The sequence below is a fragment of the Nipponia nippon genome, unplaced genomic scaffold, assembly GCF_047370975.1.
Source record: "Nipponia nippon isolate SJK-2023a ecotype South Korea unplaced genomic scaffold, ASM4737097v1 scaffold_5, whole genome shotgun sequence".
In the NCBI taxonomy this organism is placed as follows: Eukaryota; Metazoa; Chordata; class Aves; order Pelecaniformes; family Threskiornithidae; genus Nipponia; species Nipponia nippon.
Genome location: NW_028262369.1, coordinates 8,793,863 through 8,813,652, shown reverse-complemented (window position 1 = coordinate 8,813,652; position 19,790 = coordinate 8,793,863). Strand labels below are relative to the sequence as shown.

The following is a 19,790-nucleotide window of genomic DNA, read 5'->3' as shown; positions in this document are numbered from 1 at the left end:
GCACAAACCACAGTGCTCTTTGAGAGGATGCATACCCACCCAAAGCTGAAGTTTATTTTACAACACTATTCACAAAATATAAGAAATGTGCTATGCCCTGGTTCCACTGGCTCTTTTAACATCCATATGAGTAACTACCAGCCTTTTCCTATTACTCGTATTAAAAAGTAACACAGAAAGATGCTTCTCATAAAGCAGCTGGTATGATAAAGAACATACGTATTTGAAAGAAGCAATTTCCAGCGAAATGGGGGGAAAAAAGTAAATGCGTGTTTTATCCTGCTTCTTTGGAGAGTTCACTTTGGACTCTTCACAGGCTCAGAAGCATGCTCATCCCTTCTCAGATGGCCTTTGGATGGAGTACAAGAATATGAACTCAGCTGCTATTTCCTAAAGCACGTTACTTAGGACCCCAAGACTTCAGGGATAGCCACTTCAAAACATTTTCCTCCAGCTACCATTATTATCAAACCTAATTTTTCAAGCTGACTGAAAAAGATGTGCCCCCCATTATTCACATTTCCACTTCTGCTTACAGTGACTTCAGAGCAGACTTTCCAATGTACTTTCTACTTTAGGATAAAAATTCACCTTGGAGTGGAAAGCCATGACAAATTCCTTTGCTCTGCTTTTACCCCATAACTTGGTTTGATGAGGACTTTCGAATAAGATTGGCACAGGAATTGCTCTGACCTTCTGCACAGAAATAAGTGTCAGCCATGGCACAAAAATGCCATCAATGCAAAACGGGATGCAAATGAGGAGTCAGACATTATAAATCAGCCAAAGTAAGCAAAGGCTGCATTACAGATGCAGCTAGCAAAATAACCCCATGTTAACGCAACATAAGCCATAAAGTGCCTCCCAGTACTAGTTTCTGTTGGTTCCTATCATGTCTGACGTCTCCAGCTGTCATCCAAAGGGGAAACTACGGTAACACATTAGATGGGGACAGAAAAATGACATTTTTTAAACTTAGATTTAGAGTAAAAACCACACAGTTTCTCTCATGGATAGCATAACTTATTGTAAATACTAGTTTAAGATTACTCTTGAAGAACATCCTTAAAAATAGCAACTTGTTTGAAGAGAAACGTTTCTTTTAATTGTTCTTTGCTTTATTTATATAAAGAATAAATGACCAAAAGTATTGATATTTTGGAAGAAGTCATATATTGGGTCAATAGCCCAAAGTAACTAATTCTCACCTGCTTCCTATGTGGTGGCTTTCAACCATGGTAAAAGCACCTATCAGCTGTACTTCGCCGGCTTTGGGAGAGGATCAAGCAAACCCACAGAACAGCACTCTACATGTGGAATCAAAGTGCCAGTGTGAGGACTTAGCATCACGTAAACTACCCAGGTTTAAACTCGCACCTTCGCTTATTTTGCCATCATCTTCTCATGTTGATAAGTCCTTATTTATATTATTCAATATCTAAAAGGACTGTGGGTTTGTATCAAACGTGAAGCATTTGCCAAGGTCTCTGCCTGCACAAATAAAAGCTAGGTGCCAGAAACGTGCTTCCAGAGGCAATATGCTAAGTACCAGCTACAAAGACACTCCACAGAGTACGCAGGAAGTGCACAATGTGAATTTCTACAACCATTTGCTTTTGCTATTGATCAAAGCTGGTCTGTCTCTGCAAAAAGGGAACAAAACTGTGTTACTCAAATGCTTACAAACAAGAAACGTTCTTTGTTCAGAAAGGGGAGGGAGGAACAGAAGTAGAGATGCACACCAGTGAGAATAAAAAAAAAAAATGAAACGGAGAGCAGGAAAATCTGATCTTTAGAAAGAAAAAAGGTGCCAGCAGAGAGGGACCACAGACATGGACGTGAAACAAAGTTTCCACGGTGCACTGAGGGAGAATCCAAATAGAAAGTCCATCTCTGCGCCAGTGATGAGCTGTCCTGCAGGTGAATCAGACGTGTTGTGTTCAAGCCTCCAGCATTTCTGATACAACTCCAGCAAAGTGCTGGACAGCCTCGCACAATCGGTCACATATGTGGGCCCTGGGGAGCAGCCGTGCCACAGAGCAGCAATTGAACACGCAGCTGAATGCTTCCATGTGTCACTGCCTTGGGCTAACAGAAACAGCAGCAACAGCAAGCTCAGCCTGACATGGGAATAAAAGAGTAAGTTTTCAACAAAAAGGGAGTTGGGGATAAGAGCAACAACAGAGTTACCAGGAAGAGTCAGGAGTTAACAGAATAGTAACAGAAATAAGCAGCTCTGAGATTATATCATCCCACACGGGTTGTTTCTAACAATTCATGAGCTAGGTGACTAAAGTTATCTTCCTTCCAATAGCAAATGATACCTCTAAAATCCCTGAAATACATAGTCTGAAATAATTATTAAAACATAAGTCCCCGCACACACGTGCCAAGAAAGTAGTCTTTCTTTTTTATAATTATTTTTTTAAACACAATAGCAGATCCTGTAGTGACAAGCAGGGTGTTAAGTGGTCAGATTTCTCAAGCTTGCCTTAAAGCCTTAACGTACACCTACTCTACTATACAAACCACGACCTCATCTTTAGGCAAGCTGTGAAAGCTGTCTGTAAGATCAGGGCATCTTGAAAGCACCCTCTGCTCCCAGGGCACATCCACCGCTGTGGCTCAGGTTCCCTAAAGAACTGGGCATTGTTTCTGGCTTCCCCTTCCACTTACATCATCAAACTCTGTTCTATAAACCTAAAGATCTTAATCTCACAAGAAATTGCCTAAACAAGGAAAATAATTGGATAAACTGTAGACAGGGAGGCAGCCTGATCAATATAGCAGCAAAGAGTTGCTTTGTTCCTAAATACAAACTGCAACCAATACATAGTTATTCCTCTTTTTGTTGTGTAAAGAAATTTTCTTACAAAATTGGTAAAATTGGCATAACCAGGGTGTAGCCAGAATTTAAAAACCTGTAAAGGGTTTCTGTACAGGGCTGATTTTGATTCTGTTTTCACTTGAGTATGAGCCAAATAGCTGCTCCCCAGAACTGCAGGCAAATGCCTGTTCACACAGCTCAGCCCCTTCCTCCAGAAAGGGGGCACAACCTCAGCAGCACATTGCAGTGTCCTCGCAGCATTTCCATGTGGTAAGAAAACAGCTTTTTGGCTAATTTAAACACATCTGGGTAATTCATTAAGCGGTTAATAAATTACTAACACAAAAAGTATTACTCAGCAAGCCTGTTCAACTTTGCAGGAAGTTTTCTTGAGTAAGACTGAATTGTTTGGTCAACAGATTTCTGCACACAGAAGTTGCAGCTGAGTAATGCCTTTAGTGGTGTAGTCTTATGAACTGTATCACCAGTGAGGAAACATCTGTGTTCATTTTGTTTATTCAGCTAGCTTTAGAGCATTAGGGATAATAGAAAAGCTTCTTCTCAAGGACTTAGTGCTCACAATTCAGCAGCTGGAATGGCCAAAGGTTTTTGGGTTTGTTTCCCCCCCCGCCCCGCTTCATACACACATAAAAGGACTACTTAAAGAGATTGGTAATTCTACAAGAAATATTAGACTTGCAATACGTTAGGTATGTTCAGAAGATACTCATATTTATGTTGATACGAGCAAACCAAAGGACTTCATAAATATCAGTGTTGAATCCTTAAAAATAAAATGCGCAAGAGTGAAGGAGCACAAGCTTCCACTAATGGCAAGCGAATGCCGGGCTGTGGGAAACATCGCCTTCCATTGACTACCTCCAGGCTGAGCACAGGTTTTAGGCCACAGATGTGTGCAGCTCGCAGAAAAATTATCCTGATTACAGACATAGCAGAAAGAAGATAAAATGGGTTCCCTCCCACCAACTGCTCTGAAACAGAAACAGCTGCTGCAGGGCGAGCCAGGCACAGCCCCAGCCCATAGCACTAGTAACAAAACCTAACTGGGAGGTGGTTACCATCACTGTCCAGACCTGGACCATCCATCCCACCAAACCGGAGTCTATCAGACAGCTGAGGCAGCAGGGTCTCTTCTTTTGTGGCAGGAAAGATGCCAGCACAACCCACCTCGGCTGGCAATTGTTTTGTCAACAGTCATTTTTATTTTTGGCTCAAATTCAAGACACTGAAACTGAAACGAAGAGAAGAACTTGTTTGCTTCTGGGAGACCGGGGGTTACAGTGGGCACACACCTAACCCACAGAAGCTGTATAAAACAGCCGCTTTATGCACTGGTATTGGAATAAGAATTTGTCACAGCAAAGTACATCTATGCAGTCTCCTAAGTCATGGTAATCCCCAACAGATATTGTGGCAAAAAAACATCCTATGCTTTTCTTCAAATACATCTTCCCTTCTGTATTCCCCAGTGAGTCACTTGGCAGGTTATAAATGACCTTTAAACCCTCAAACTCCTTTGGTTGACTGGTCTATCCAGGATAGTTGCCTTCCCCCCTGCCCCACACAAAAAAAAAAAAAAAGAAAAAAATCAGACAAGGATGTTTGGCAAACGTCGCCTCTCAGCGCAGCTTCAATACGCGTGTTTGTAGTCTGCCAGGAAGTAGTACACACAAAACAGATCCACTATCCAGTGACTTAGTCCTTCTCTTTGACTAACGGAAAGCAGAGACAGCCAGCCCCGTATTTTCCTCCTCCATGAGGAGGCCACACAAGCAGCATCCTGTAAAGCTGGGAGCTGAATCTGCATCCAGTTGCTGCCACACAGCCTTAGACACAGCACCTTTCTTCTAGACCCTGAGGTTTTGTTTTATTTTTCATCACAGTTAGACTCAGAATCATAGGATCATTTAGCTTGGAAAAGACCCTTAAGATCATCAAGTCCAACCATTAAAAACACCGTTAAACAATCGTTAAAGCTGACACACTGTCCAAGCTCATCAGAATACAACACAGTCCTTCAATATAAACGTTTGTCGTTTAACCGAACCCTGGCTGATCCCCAGGCAGACCACCACGTACGAGTAATTTGGATATTTCCTTAAGGAGGGATCAATACATCTAAATTAAATCCTAACACAGACAATCCACTTGAATACAAAGCAGGCATTTTAAACCCTATTGGAAACCTCACCCAGTCCTTTCAAAGCTGGCCCAAAGAAGTCCACCAGTAAACACTTATTGAAGCATATGACCTCTTAAAAGCTGACTGAGAATATCAGAGGTAAAGGTAAAGCATAATGCAACAGAGATGGTTTTAACAAACCTTCCATCAACATAATATTTCCATGCATCAAGCATAATGCAAAACTCAAGAGTGCAGTCCTCCTGTGTGAGCATCTTTAGTAACTCAGCATGGGATGAAATCATTAACATTGCACAACTTAGAAAGAGACCCAACAAGGCCAGCAGAATACCAAGGGCCTTTAAAAAAAAAAACACCCACACTCCTAAAAACACTAAAAATGGACAGCGATTGTTAAATAAATCCACCCCTGCCAACAGAAACATGCAGGAACTCAAGTTGTACCAGTCCAGCCTCATCAGTCTCTCCTGTCACGGGTCATCTCCATTCAGAACACAGAACAGGAATGAAAAGTTAAAAGAATGTTGTGCATTATTTAGATTTTAAGTTATTGCTTAACAGAAATAATCATATCAGATTTATATCAGTTTTAGGTTTTACAGAACCAATATTTATAAAACCCATTTAAAGAAGTGTTGCTATCAAATACTTCCTTTTTTTTTTTTATATCACGGAACACTTTAGGACATCAGAACAACCTTTAAGACCCTTTTCAGTTTAACAACTTAAATGAATATACAAAAGCTACATAAAAAACCCTAACACAATCCTATTCTTGCATCATTTTACATCCAAGTCTCCACTCCAGCTCCCAGTGAAGACACTCAGTAGCTCTCAAGAGCTACAGGTTATTCTCAGTGTACTGTACTACTCAAGCTCTTGCGCACCTATGTCTTCATCCTATAGCAAACATGTGAGTACACTGAAAAAGGTGAAATTTCGCTGGCAAAGGTCTCTCAAAATTAGTCCTGTGCAATAATCTCTCACACATCATGCTTACACAGGATAATGACCAAAGGCTGAACTAACACTAAATGTGAAGATTTTCAAAAGTGACTGGCTACTAAAAGAGCACAAACTTGATAAAGTGTTGACTTGCCAAGTCCTAGGCTCATTTAAACTGGATACTGCAAAGCAAAATCTTTCAAAGCAACAGTCAGTCTGGAAAATCCTGGCCAAATCACCCAAATGGGCAACTCTTGCCTATATTAATTGGCACTAAGGCTCATGAATATTTGACCACTATGGAATACAGGTGTGCACGCATGCCTCTGTTCACATTAAGAATTGCAAAATTGAGCCCTGAATACATTTTGCCCTAGTAAACAGGGCAGGGGGGAAACCCAAAAACCACCAAACCACCAACTCTCTACTAAAGAGATGATTCAAACTCCTGTAGCATTTCTACGTCGCTATGAAACTACCATCCTAACCATAGCAACAGATTTAAACATTTGAGGATACATTTTGCTGTCTGCGGGCACTGTAAAACAGGCTAACGCTGCAAAAGTGTTTATTTTAAGCAAACAGGAAAAAGTCTTTCAAACTGGACAACTACAGCTGCGGAAGAAAACAGCTTACCAATGACAGCAAGCAAAACAAAAACACACCAATTTATTCAAAGGAGAAACAGCGTTCCATAACAGAGTTACTATTTACCAAGTGTCTAATAAAGACCTGAAGTACTTTCCTCTCCAATTACATTAATCCACCTCCTAAGCAACTGGGCTACCAACACAGTCCCAGCTGAGCTACTGAAGTCAATGCCATAACTCCCAGCGACTTCAAACTAGAGCTTGAACCAGCCTCTGCAACCACCGAGAAAACCTCTAGAAACAGGAGTGAATCGTTCAAGGAGAAAGAAGTTAATACACAAGACTGTTAAAACTAACAACAAAATACAAACATTTGCTAACAAGCAAAACAAAGAGCACCTTGCTCATTGACTACCAAAGGCTTCAAAGCACTGAAGAGTTTTGTTTAGGTGGCAGACTTCAGATCAAAGTCTGGCAAGGTCTGGTAACTAAACTGGAAACAGAACCCAGAAGTTGAATCCAGGACAGTATGAAATTCAAGGGCTTCCTTTCACTTACGCCTCCCGAGTGACACATACTCCACAAACAGAAAGCATCTAGAGCATAGCACATGACTGTTGAACACTCATTACAAAATTACAGTGGCACTTCAAAAGCAACAAAATGCTCCATCAGGTGTTGAGATGTCCACATTGTCCAAATACGGAGTCCTTGAAGAACCATTTGACCTGTGAGACCCTTATTCTCCTCCACAATTACATTCATTCATGGGTCCTTGATATGAGAATTACGGCAAATTTACATCAGTGCAACTAGAAAGTGAAAATCCCCTGAAGGACTTAAACTACAGAATGAAATATCCTATTGATAACATTCTGACAGCATGAGATCGTTGTTCAGTCTGACAGACTGATGATGGTACCAAAATGGACAAAAACCAAACCGCCTTAAATAACTGTGTCAAACTTATCTGAACTCCAGTAAAGCACTTTTTACTTATATACTCAGATGTATAAAGGCAAACAAACCCTATAACCTAACTTTCACATAAAATACCCTTGGGTCAGATTCTACTGTGTGGAATATGTGCATAAATCCGTGGATCCCACAGCAACTGCAGAACCAAAGTCCCAGCTACGTGAAACTACCCAAAACGCCAAATAAACCTTTTTCTTTCTCTGCATCAACTACCTCTCAAAATGAGCACTCGTTACGCGATTCACTTCTGGAAAATTCCTGTGCTCTAGAAGAGCAATAAATGCATTTAGATTTATCCAATTTTTAAACTGGTTGTGCTCCCAGAGGTCCCACAGATCTTTACAGCTGACCTCTGACTTTCTGTTCGTCCCCATACAGAAACTTGTCCTGCAACTTAAAACCTGAACTCTCCTTCTACCCATTTCATGAGGCATTTTGCTGAAGCCCTAAGCAAGGGGAGCAAGCATCCCAAAACTCACACTCCAGATGCCCACTGCAGCTTCACACAAGGGGGGTGGGCAATGGCCAGTGCTGCTTGCTTTTTTCTTAGGTATCCAGGGGTGAGAAAAATCAACTTCTAAAGAAACCAAACAGAAAAATACTATATTTCAAGCTGGGGCTTGGGGGCGAGGGGAGGAAAACACTGTTTACACTGTCTGGAAAATGAGCAGGTTTGAGACCATCTTTTTCTAATAAATAGTCATTAATCACTTGTAGTCACTTAGCACAGGAGGTCATGCAGTTGCAGCGTGGCTAGTGTAAATGTTTAACACTGAATTAGATTAGAAAGGCTCAGGAAAGTGTCATTGTAGATAGAGTGCTATCTGCTAATGGAAACTTTCCTTTGGTTTCAATATTATCAGGGCCTGACCTGGGCTTTTGGGAACAAGATGACATAATCTTGCTATGAAGTTGCAGACACAGCAAACGTCACAGTGCTAACTACAGAAAGCCAGACAGCCATGAGCTTATTACACCAATTTATCACTGTACTCCTGTAAAGTACTATCACCTATTTTGATCGTATCTCTGTTATTAGAAAACCGAACACAGGGATGATGATCAGCCTTTAAGGCAGACTGTGTGGGAATCTCCATCTCCCTCTGACGGGGAGCCGCACAGCACACGGGCGCTGCCATGTCCTGGCACATGACATGCCAGAAATACAGACACAAATGTCCTCATCTGCGTGCACAGAGCTAAAAGAGCAGGATTCCGACGGTTTTACGAGAATATTTCATAATCCTCCTCCCGCCACCCCCTACTCAGCAGCTCAGTCAGAGCCAACTACAGTTATAATTATCACCATAATTATTATTTTAATAAGAACCAATGACTTATCAAAATATTGCGCTGAAGACTTGCACATCTTTTCTTGTAAGACTGCCAAAAAGCTAGTTCATTGCTGAGGTACCGCTCCATGTACGCTGCTAGCAGACAGCACCTCCAAGTTTCTATTTATGCAACTGAGTGACTAAACTCAATTCAAGTGAATGCCAAAACGTAAGCAATTTGAGGCACAGTAGCTGTGCAAAGTATTATTATTCTCCTGGTGTATACACACTAACAGCTTTGTTTACTACATTTACTCCTCTTCTGCTTGTTTGCTCAGGTTTTACATACCATAGGCCAAGTTGCTGAACTTAGATGCCTTAAGGTAGCCACCTGAATCCATATTTACATATTTAAACATCTGTGTCAGGCATCCATAGAAGGTTTTAAGTGCATAAGCAAGCCTGTAAACATCTAAGTCTATAGAATTAGGTGCCTAGATTTATCTCCAGGTACCCACATGTGGACCTCTACAGGCAGCAAGTTGCTGTTTTTCCTAAGAGCATTTTTTTCTACCAGGTAATATTAGCTTGATAACAGATTATTTTTTCTTCACATGCTTGTTCAGGATGACCCCAATCCAGATCACTGGTAACACTCTATTTCTACACAGAAGTCCAATTTAAATTTTCATCATTAGCAGATGGCCATTTAGCTAGTTACAGCTCCAGGTACACTGCCAGATTGAGGAAAAAGTTGCTCTAGTTAAGAAGATACCGAATGACCCTCTCAGCTGTGTGGCTCTTCCTCAAGGGTGGCCAGTTGTCACCCTGCTAAGTTTACAGACAGAACCCGTGACACAAGGACTCGGCTTCCCTCTATGACACATGGTTGTACGTTTCTCAAGAACCAAAAATTTGCCGTGGAAATGTCATTTTTCAGGTTTGTCTGTTCATCTCCCAGGTAAGGGTCAACAGGCTGGATACAGTTTCAGGGAACTCACTTCACTTTAGTCAATACAGCCACAACCGCCATCGCTTTTGCTTTCAAAGAGGACGTTTTAACTGAACCATGTGTCGTCCTGAATCAAAGAGTACAATTACAAAGAACAAACCTAACTACAAACAGGCTGAGTTTTAAGAACAAAATGAAACACCTCTCAGAAATTCAGAGAGCATGAAATCCAAAACTCACCATTAAGAAAAGTCAGCAAATAGCATCAACTCTAAGCAAAATACTCAGACTCCACCAGCATAACTGCACCAAAAAGTACATCTGAAGGGCAAGCGAAGGCTGCAGTATGAAGTAAAAATGAGCGCCCATGACTCATTCAACCAAATCCAAGTTAAACTAAAGTTTGCAGTGTCGTTCAGCTTTCTGGAATTGTTTTAAATAAGCATCCCACTTACTCTCTAATAATATAACAGAACAGCAATAGAGCAGTAGCTTGAAAACAAAATATATGTCGGAAGCATTCAAGATCTGACCTCAGAGTCAACCACACATTAGTGTGAAATCTTTTTTAGCTAACTTTTTCTACTAAACTGATATTCATTTATTGTGAAGTTTAATTTTATTACCACAAAAAAAAGAAGCCAATTATAGACATGCTATAAATAGTTCATTCCTTGGAGGAATCCTCTAATCATCTCTAAAAATAAGAAGTCACATGATTTAAGTGTCCTGCACTGACCCTTTTGGTATTTCACATAAAAGGATGAACTCAGCAAGGTTACACCATATATAAGCTTAGGCAACGTTACATGTTGCTCAGTTTCTATATCCACACGATCAGAAAGCCTGGCCTCCACACTTCTAGTTCATCGTCAAACTCAGTAAAGCATTCAGTCCTGTATGTAATGTAAAGCTTGGGAGTAACTCCATAGGAGGCACAGGTCCAGAAGGCATTGAGATCATTTTCTGCTTCCAAGTAAAGCCTGGAAATCTCCTTTACCTGCCTGAAAACAGCTGGGCAGCCAATTTATAATACTAGCCTCTTGCTGATTTCTTTCTTGATCCATCCATGCTAATCAATCCTTTGACTCATCCTACCCTTAGGCTGTGTAGTGCCATTCACAGAAAAATTCCGATAGGTGAGTGGAAATCACAGAAGAAGAGTTTGTGGAAGTCCTGAGCTGAACAGGTCCCTGATGGTAAGACTGCAAAAGTTACACTGGTGACTCTTGATAAGTGCTAGCAGCTATACTTGCTATTCAGCCTGTAAGCTCTTCAAGGCAGGGACCTTTCCTCACATGTGTCTGTAAAGCTTCTAGTGCCCAGATGGTGCCGTACAAATGAATAATAATTATATTTCCATGTAGACCATTATTGTGCATAATGTAAATTACTTTCACTGATCCAAGAGGAAATCATTTTCTCATTTTGAAATGAAAAGAGAGAGTAAAAATAATGATTACTTGTTTGACGCTATTATTACAACAATAATTACATTTGTGGGTCCAGAATCCTCAGCTGGTCTGTACTGACTTTAATGGAGCTATGCCAACGCGTGGCAGCTGACAAGCCAGTCCCAGTCTTTGCTGAAGATCTCAAACTGTTTCACAAGGACTGATTACTTCAAACCCACACCACTTCCCTGAAAGATAGGAAGTTAAAATTAAGCACACTTTGTGCACTGGGGAAGAGAAATGCCAGATCTGGCATGTGAAGGAATGGATGACACGGCAGGTATCTGAGCATCACTGCCATGGCCCCCCTCCCTCACCGGCGCAGACGAGCAGGCTTTTGCAGAGATTCAGACCTCAAGCGAGCTGAATTGCCTTCTGGAGGCACTCATTTCTCTCCATTCATTAGAAGGCCTTAGACTGCCTGAATTTAGCACCCCAGTGTTTGTGAGATTCCGCCCAGGCTTAAGTACTCAAAAGGGGAGAGCCCTAATCACCAGCACCAAATGTAAAAGGGACAAATAAAGTTGGAACCTGCCAGGGCTCAGCTCCTCTGCAGGAAAAAAACAAAACAACACACAATTATCCGAACAAGGAGGACTAAGCCTGGACAGCCCATAACTGAAAACCACAAAACTACATGTCGCTTTTAGCTATGTCGCTCTAAACACTTTGCTACACATGTCAAGAGGTTACTGATGGGAGAAGGCAACCAGGACTCCAACTTTCCCTGCTCCCACAGAGCACTGTCCTGTTCAACGCGTGCTCTGCGGCAGAGCGTCAAAGGCCTACCATTACTTAAAAAAATGAAGAGGGACTAAGGTTCCCAAGTCTAAAAATCAGACTCCAACACTTGAAAGTGCTACTCCTCATAAACTGCACTAATACAAGCCGTTAAACATGCCAGCGCTCATGCACCCTGCGAGTATCCATGCAGGGATGCTCCTGCATCGGCCCAAATCAGACACCCCATCAGCCTAAAGTAGAAGAAAAATACAGGACATCGTATCCCATTTAAAGAGTCACTGGAAGAGCTCCAGTGAAGTGCCAGACCTAATTTTAACACTGTAAAGAAAAATCAGGAAGTATTTGATTAAAATTAATTCTTGGGGTTATATAATTTGACTGTTCATACAAATTAAGTTCACTCCATGCTTTCATTGTACTCCTGTCCCTTCATCAAGCACTAATAAGATGCTGTATAACATATCATGGATTTTCAATACTGAAGGAAAAAAATATTTCAAAAAATATTTCTCAATACAGCTGAGATGTGGCAGGTAATGAGGGCCTTTTACACCAAAAAGTACCCATTTTGCAATGGCTCACAAGAAGTAAATGGGATTTGCATGTCTCCCGTACAACAGCTGGTCTTCTCTTGCTAAAAAATGAAAATGCTTCTATTTCAAAGGGAACATCTGCAAAATCCCATCATACATTAAAGAATAAAAAACCAACACAACAAAAACACACCAGTGGCCTGAAAAAGACTTCCGATGGCACAACCAATTAACACAGATCCATTTCATATAATACCTTCCCACATCCCCACAGAAAAGATGCTTAATGAGGTTACTGCTGCAGGAGTCCATCAATCTAATCTGGTTCTAATACTCTTCTTAAATAATGCATACATTAGTTCTCCGTTACCAAAAAGATTTGTTTGTTTTATTAACATGTGCCTTGTTAAGTGCTAAGACTTCGTAAAAATCGTTATGCAGCTCTAGCTGCAGATGTATTGTTTCCCCCCTTTCCCATTACAAAATGATTAGTTGTCTCCATTCTCCTTTTCAATTGTTATTAAAGCTGTACTACAATGTGATTAAGCTCCCGTTAACAAGCAGAACTGTACTTAATGGTCAAGTCAGTACTATGGACCCATTCTCTAAGAAATATATCATTTTTGGCCACATAATAGCTCGATGCCGTTAATTCTATTCGCAGCCTAAGGTACCTTAACTAAGCTTTTTCAAGGAGACCAGCAGGTGTACTAAAACAAGTGAGGACCCAGTTTCCGGAGCTTGATTCACACTGGACTGAAGTTTAATACGTAAACGATTAGCTCACATTAAGCTCCCTTGCAGCTTTCAGGTCTGGAAATTTTTCTGAAAACCTTTTTTCTTCCCTCATTTCTTGTGTTCAGAGATGAAATGACTGAGTCCACATGTCTACGTCAACAAGCTACTTAGGAAGATGTTTAAATAGGTAGCATCTGGTTGTGTCGTAATACATGGAACCTATACATTCACCAATTTAAGCAAAAAGGATAAATTAGGGTGAAGTAATTTTTTTTTCTTGAAAGCTTTTTTGTTTTCTGGAGCTTAACAAACAATTTCATGCTTAAGTGCAACTTTGTAGAGTGAACTCCCAGCAACTACCTGAGCCTTCCAGCAGTAGCCCAATTCCTTGCCCAAGGCAGAAGCTCTCTTCTTCGATGCCTACCTTGCTACTGCCCCAGTGCAAAGCTATGCTTTAATGCAGGTGCTATACTGAAACCTGCGGGTCGTGCAGAAACTAGCTTGTTAAGTACCTCCCGCATGGGTAACGCGCTGATGCTCGGCAGAAGGTAGGTTCAGGCTGTGTGTTTGTTTCTGGCAAAACAGCACTGGGGATCCACCTGCAGAATCTAAACATTACAGGGGCAAATACTCTTCAAAAGAAAACTCTGATATCCAAACCTGGAAAAACACCAAGCTTCTGCTTGATACACAAGGTGAATTCTGCACGGTTCTTACTTTGGGGAAGCATTTGGAAAAGGCAGGGGGAAATATTTGATGGATGGACTTTAGAGAAAGCGGAGTAAAGCTTCCTGGGTTTTCTTTGCTGTATGATTTCCCCTAGTTTTCTCCAGCATTACAGAGTTGCTGCTACTTTACGTTCGGTTACAACTGATCAGTTTTTATAACTGCTAGTGTTGAGTAGAGTAGCAGCTGGATGCCTTTCCTTTCCTAGTTTCAGTAACCAACAAGTATTACAGGGTTTATGCACACATTATAATAACTTTTGGCTTCTTGCATCTTTAACCTGGTGGAGCTCAGCATGCATCACATAAGTGAGCCAGGGAGAACAAGCAAGAAGAAATATAACCTGCTTGAGCACATTCAGCTGACCAACCCATGGAGGAACAGTGGAACCAGCCTCACTCTCCACATTCCCAGAAGAAGAAATACCACATTTCCCACTGAAGAAATGAAAATAAGAAGGAGAGGCACTAGTGATCCTCAGGACTATCCTCCCTACCTTAACTTCTGCTTGGAGTTAAAACAGATAATGCTTACTGTCCCCAAACACACAACACTTTCTCTTTTCATCTTACTGTTCTGAACGTTTTGAGCTATCAATAGTTATATTTGGTTCCTTTGACAGCTTCATGCTGAAAGAAACACACCATTTCTTTAAAATGAATACACAAAATTTCAGACTACAGAAATGCTTTGATCCCACACCAGCAGGCAAGAGCTGTATTTCACTCAACTGACAGAGTAACAATGCGCTGGCATTTTTGCTTCATGGTGAAACAGGCAGTAATGACAACCCAACAGTGCCACGGGGCACGAAGGAGCATCGCGCACCCACATCCGTTGCCTTCAATGCCTATTTCCAAGGCAGAGGCCACAGCTGGGTAACGCGAGCGCATCACTGCGACGCTCAGCTGCCTCTCAGTGCGATGCTGGGCGTGAGCTAAGACCACGGCAGCTGCTCTGCTGTCACATCCCTCTCATCACCAGCAGCCCTGAAGCAGGGATTTGCGTTCCTTCTTCTTCCCTTTGAGCTCCCAACATGCAACATCCACCAACAAGCCCCTTCCATCATCACTGGCAGGCTGCATTAAAAAAGCCTGAGACGAAGCAGCATGCTTATGGTATTTTCGCAAAAAGCCGTTGCTTACTTTTCAAAGATAAACACCCTTACATAAAAATCAACCCATTCTCAGAAGGTAGCTTAATTCTTGCTTGCTTTCGACACTTGAGTTTTGCTGAATGAATAAAGGTTGTGCAAAGGGTGCTGAACAGCTGCAAAAATCATACATGGTTGCAAGCACCCACTGAAGTCACCGCTACTGATACAATTCATACTTCTTTAAAGATAGCTATAACCTGGTTTAATTAAATGTGGAACAACTGCAGGAAACGGCTTATGAATAATGAAAGCTCCAGATGTAGCTAGCCAGGGGATCTAGTACAGTAAATGTTTTCAGTTACAAAATAGCTCAATTCAAAATCCTGACAAGTTGGCAATTCATATTCAATTATCCACAGGTACAGTGGCAACATTTTTTACTATGGCATGATGTTATTTCATTTTCCAAATGAAATTGCTTATTACACATATCTGACAGCATTTAATAAAAGTCTAAATACCTCTTAAACACCTGGTTCAAAGGATTGTGTTTCTTTTCCCACAGACACAAATTACCAAATCCTCACACAACTTATGTCCAGCTCAGTAAAATAAAATATGTACCACCATTTTAGTCTTTTACATAGGTCAGAGACAAAGGAAAAAATAAGATAAATAAAAACACTGTGTGCTGGTGTTGACTGGGATAGAGTCAACTTTTTCCATAGTAGCTTGTATGGGGCTATGTTTTGGATTTGTGCTGACAACAGTGTTGATCATTCAGGGATGTTTTTGTTACTGCTGAGCAGTGCTCACACAGAGTCAAGGCCTTTTCTGCTCCTCACCCCACCCCACCAGCAAGGAGGCTGGGGGGGCACAAGAAGCTGGGAGGGGACACAGCTGGGACAGCTGACCCCAACTGACCAAGGTGATATTCCAGACCATATTATGCTCAGCCTATAAAGCTGGGGCAAGAAGAAGGAAGGGCGGTCATTTGGAGTGATGGCGTTTGTCTTCCCAAGTAACCATTAGGCGTCATGGAGCCCTGCTTTCCTGAGGATGGCTGTACAACTGCCTGCCGATGGGAAGGAGTGAAGGAATTCCTTGTTTTGCTTTGCTTGTGGGCACAGTTTTTGCTTTACCTATTAAACTGCCTTTATCTCAACCCACGAGTTTTCTCACCTTTGCCCTTCTGATTCTCTCCCACATCCTACCGGCGGGGAGCGAGCGAGCGGCTGTGCGGTGCTCAGTTGCTGGCTGGGGTTAAACCATGACACACTGTAACTCCACATGGCAACTCTCAGACAGAGGTTTGAGAAGCGCTATCTTCTGCAAAGCGTCCCAGATCTAATTTGTGTAACTTTACTTAGTATAAAGGCTCTTGTAAAGGCAGTGATTAGGGCATCCGTGTGTTGAAGGCTCTCTTCAGAGTAAAAAAGCCATCAGATACTACATCACAGACAAACATCTAGCAGCCTTTCAAGAAAATACTCCCAAAAGATGCATTAAACACACCACTCCATTAACAGACCAAAGACACATCACAATTAATACTCTTTTTTGTTAAAATGCAAGACTGAGAAATCTTTGAAAAATCCTTGCAGGGTCTCTCAGACGCGCTTAACCCAAAGTAATTTGGATATAATGGGACTACTGTATTCACACCAGCCAGCTTCTCCAACTGTTGCAAAACAATTTGACATACAGAAACTACAGGAAACTTGGATTGAGAAGGATAACAACTTCGCTTGGGCATTACACAAATTGTATTGTGATGTGGAAACAAAGCAACAGAAAAAACAAATCTTCTTTCACAACGATTCTATATCATGTAATTCCATTAAACAGAGATTTTCCTCATGAATTGAGCCTGAAATCAAAACTGGGCCTGCCTCAGAGACAGGCAGCATAGGTAGGGTTAGACAGATCAACATTTGCATGTTGGGAGTGCCTGGGAACTTCACCTACCAGTTTAAGCAAGCTGTCAGGTTGTTAAGGCAGAAATCTGCACAAATCCAATTTCCCTATCACTTTTCCACCAAGCACACATTTTAATCAACAGACGGATGCTTAAGCGTGGGGTTTTGTACTCTGACAAAGAAATTTTAAGGATGGTGGCCACTTCCCAGTGTGTAGGTTAAGCAAAGCCACAAGTACCACAAAGTCATCTGGAAGAAGTATTGCCAAATCATCTCTTGACAAAGCACGTTGTCAAGCACGCTGTCACTTCTCTTGAGCGTTGCGGGTTTTTTTTAATACCAATGTCAGACATTGTGGGACAGCCCAGTGTGATCCATATAGCCATTTAGATAACGAGGGAAAAATAGGTACACTCAGCATGTGTTTTAAAACATGTTTTCTATTCAGAACCCCAGTGCTCCATCTTTAGGTCTTTGATCAAATCTGTATGCACAAAGGCGTGATTCATAACTGCCAGCATCAAAATAATCATATTCTACGTCTGCGTCTTGCCAGCACAGAAACAATTAGCTCTCGGCCCCAAACTCGGCGTTTGTTCCAACGCACTGGGCGCAAACCGGACGCCGTGCCAGGACGTTTGTAGGACAACTGCTAACGGTACTCGTTCCGACGCTGCCCGGGAGCCCACAGAAGAGGATTATTTCCTAGAAAGCCTGATGAGCTGGGGAGCGGGGCTGGAGCCCCGGACGCAGCCTGCCCCCTCCCGGCCCCCCGCCTGCCCGGGTACCAGCACCCACCGATCTTCAATAACCCACACCAGAGAGGCCAAGAAGGAAAAAAGCTGAAGAAGAATGAAAGACAAAAGAATAAAAGACTATACAGATAGGAACAGAGGCAGAAAGCAGACTGCTGGAGGAAAAACAGCGGAGCCTGAATAGTTACATTTATGAACACAGCAAGTACCAAGATAAGATTACATGTAGAGACAAAAATTGAACTCAGTAAGCAAGAATTTTAATTTTCACATCTATAAAGCACAGCAGGATCTGCACACACTGGATGGGTGAGTACTACCTTTCAGAAAAGTTGTCCCAAACGTTAGTGACAGAGCACTCGTGTGCTCGGGGCACGGTTCTCTGCAGCCTTTCTGCGGCCGAAACACCCACAGTCATTTAAGAGGATAAGTCATCTCTGAGCCCCAAGCCCTCACTTTCTCTCTCAAGATGTAAACAGACATACAGAAACAAACAAAAATATGCATGCATACTTTAAGAGGCAACACTTATTTAACATAAGCCTACTGCTAAAACAATTAAATGAAAACCAAAGGAAGCTCCTCTCGAGCTGAAGACTACTACATACTGATGGTACACATCAACACGTATTTCTGAGGTTTGCGTTAACTGACCAAGAACACTGTTAATTTGCTTTTTCACGTGCCTATTAGAAAATTCAGAAATGCAACTGGCAATAGGGCCAGCTTTGCAACCCCTTGCAGTTCCAGGCCCGAGTCACTTAAATGAAAACTGGGGAGTTTGCAAAAGAAAATGGTAAGAGATAGGGCGAGAGGGCACAGTTTCGGCATCCTTGAGTTTTCAGCGGTTAATAAAATGATTGCATTAGATTTCATTGCCTGTCACCTACTGGGCCTGATAGAGCTGTGCAATAAAGAACAGCGCCTGTGCGGTTTTCAGGTGGAAAAAATAAAGTAGCAGTAAAATAAACCCTTAGGAGCGTATCGGGCGGGCGGCTCTCCAGCGAAGTTCGGGGATGCCGAAGCGCCCGCTGCAGAGGCCGGCGGGGCCCAAGGGGCACCGGGGAGCGAGAGGATCCTACCCATGCGTTTGCTGGCGTTGCGGCCGCGGCCCCGGGCGCTCCCGCCGCACGGCCCCCTCCGCCGTCGGCCGTGCCGGCAGCCACGACCCCGGCAGCGGGCGGGAGCCCGGGCGGCGGGACCGGACCCGCACCGCGGCACCTGCGGGGCGGCGGGAGGCGCCCAGGCGGGGCGGGGGGACGCGAGCCCCGGGCGACCGCGCCTCGCTCGCCCCAACTTCCCCGCGCCTCCCGGGCAGCCCCTCCGCAGGAGCGCGGAGCAACGCCCCGAGACAGGGGCGCAGCCGCTGCCCCTCCCGCACCTACCATCGCCTTGCCGTGCGGGGCGGCGGGTCCGCGGCGCTGCGGGTGCGCCCGCTGGTCTCCGCCGCGGTCTCGCTTCTCGCGGCCGGCGGCGCCGCCGCGCTGCTCCTCGCCGGCGTCGAGGGAGGTGAAATTCCAGACGAGGAGGGTCTGCAGGAGCAGCACGGTGAGCGCCGCCACCAGCGCCGAGCGGGAGCGCCGCGCCAGCCGCCGGGCGCACGGAGCGGCCACCATCTTCGCTGCTGCCGCGCTCCCGAGAGCCGCCGCATCCGCCGCGGCACGGAGTTTTCAGCCGGGCAGAGCCAGACGTCAGCAGGAGGAGGGCGGAGGTGGGGAAGGAGGGAGGGAAGGAAGGAGGGCGGAGGAGGTGTGCGCAGCGCGTGGGGATGGGGGAAGCCGGCGGGGAGCCCTGGCGGCGCGGCGGCCGGGCCAGCCCGGAGCGAGGGGTGGGGTTGGCGGAGGAAGAGGAAGGAGGAGGAGCGGCAGCGGGGGCTGCTGCTGCTGCTGCTGCTGCTGCCGGCGGGCGCGCGGGCGAGCCCCGGCCGTGCGTGAGGGGAAGGGGCCGGGGCGGGGCGGCTCCGCGCCTCACGGCGGGCGGGAGAAGAGGCGGCCGGCGCCGGGGCGGCCGGCGACTGCCATCTTCTGAGGGGAAGCTGCTGCGCGCCGGCGGGCGGGAAGCGGGCGTGAGGAGACGGGTGCGAGGCGACGGGCGG

General features: G+C 43.9%; 1 protein-coding gene across 3 annotated transcripts in view; it reads right to left on the bottom strand.

Moving 5' to 3' along the window:
* Positions 1 to 19,369, bottom strand: part of XYLT1 (xylosyltransferase 1) — a 210,506-nt gene extending 191,137 nt beyond the window's left edge. For 2 of the 3 annotated variants that reach the window (XM_087733195.1, XM_087733194.1), the window contains exon 1: positions 19,081 to 19,369. In XM_087733195.1, the coding sequence (XP_087589321.1) occupies positions 19,081 to 19,311 (231 nt within the window). In that variant the 5' untranslated portion in view covers positions 19,312 to 19,369. The remainder of the gene's footprint in view (positions 1 to 19,080) is intronic. The other variant, XM_087733196.1, reaches the window with a different exon arrangement.
* Positions 19,370 to 19,790: the final 421 nt, after the last annotated feature.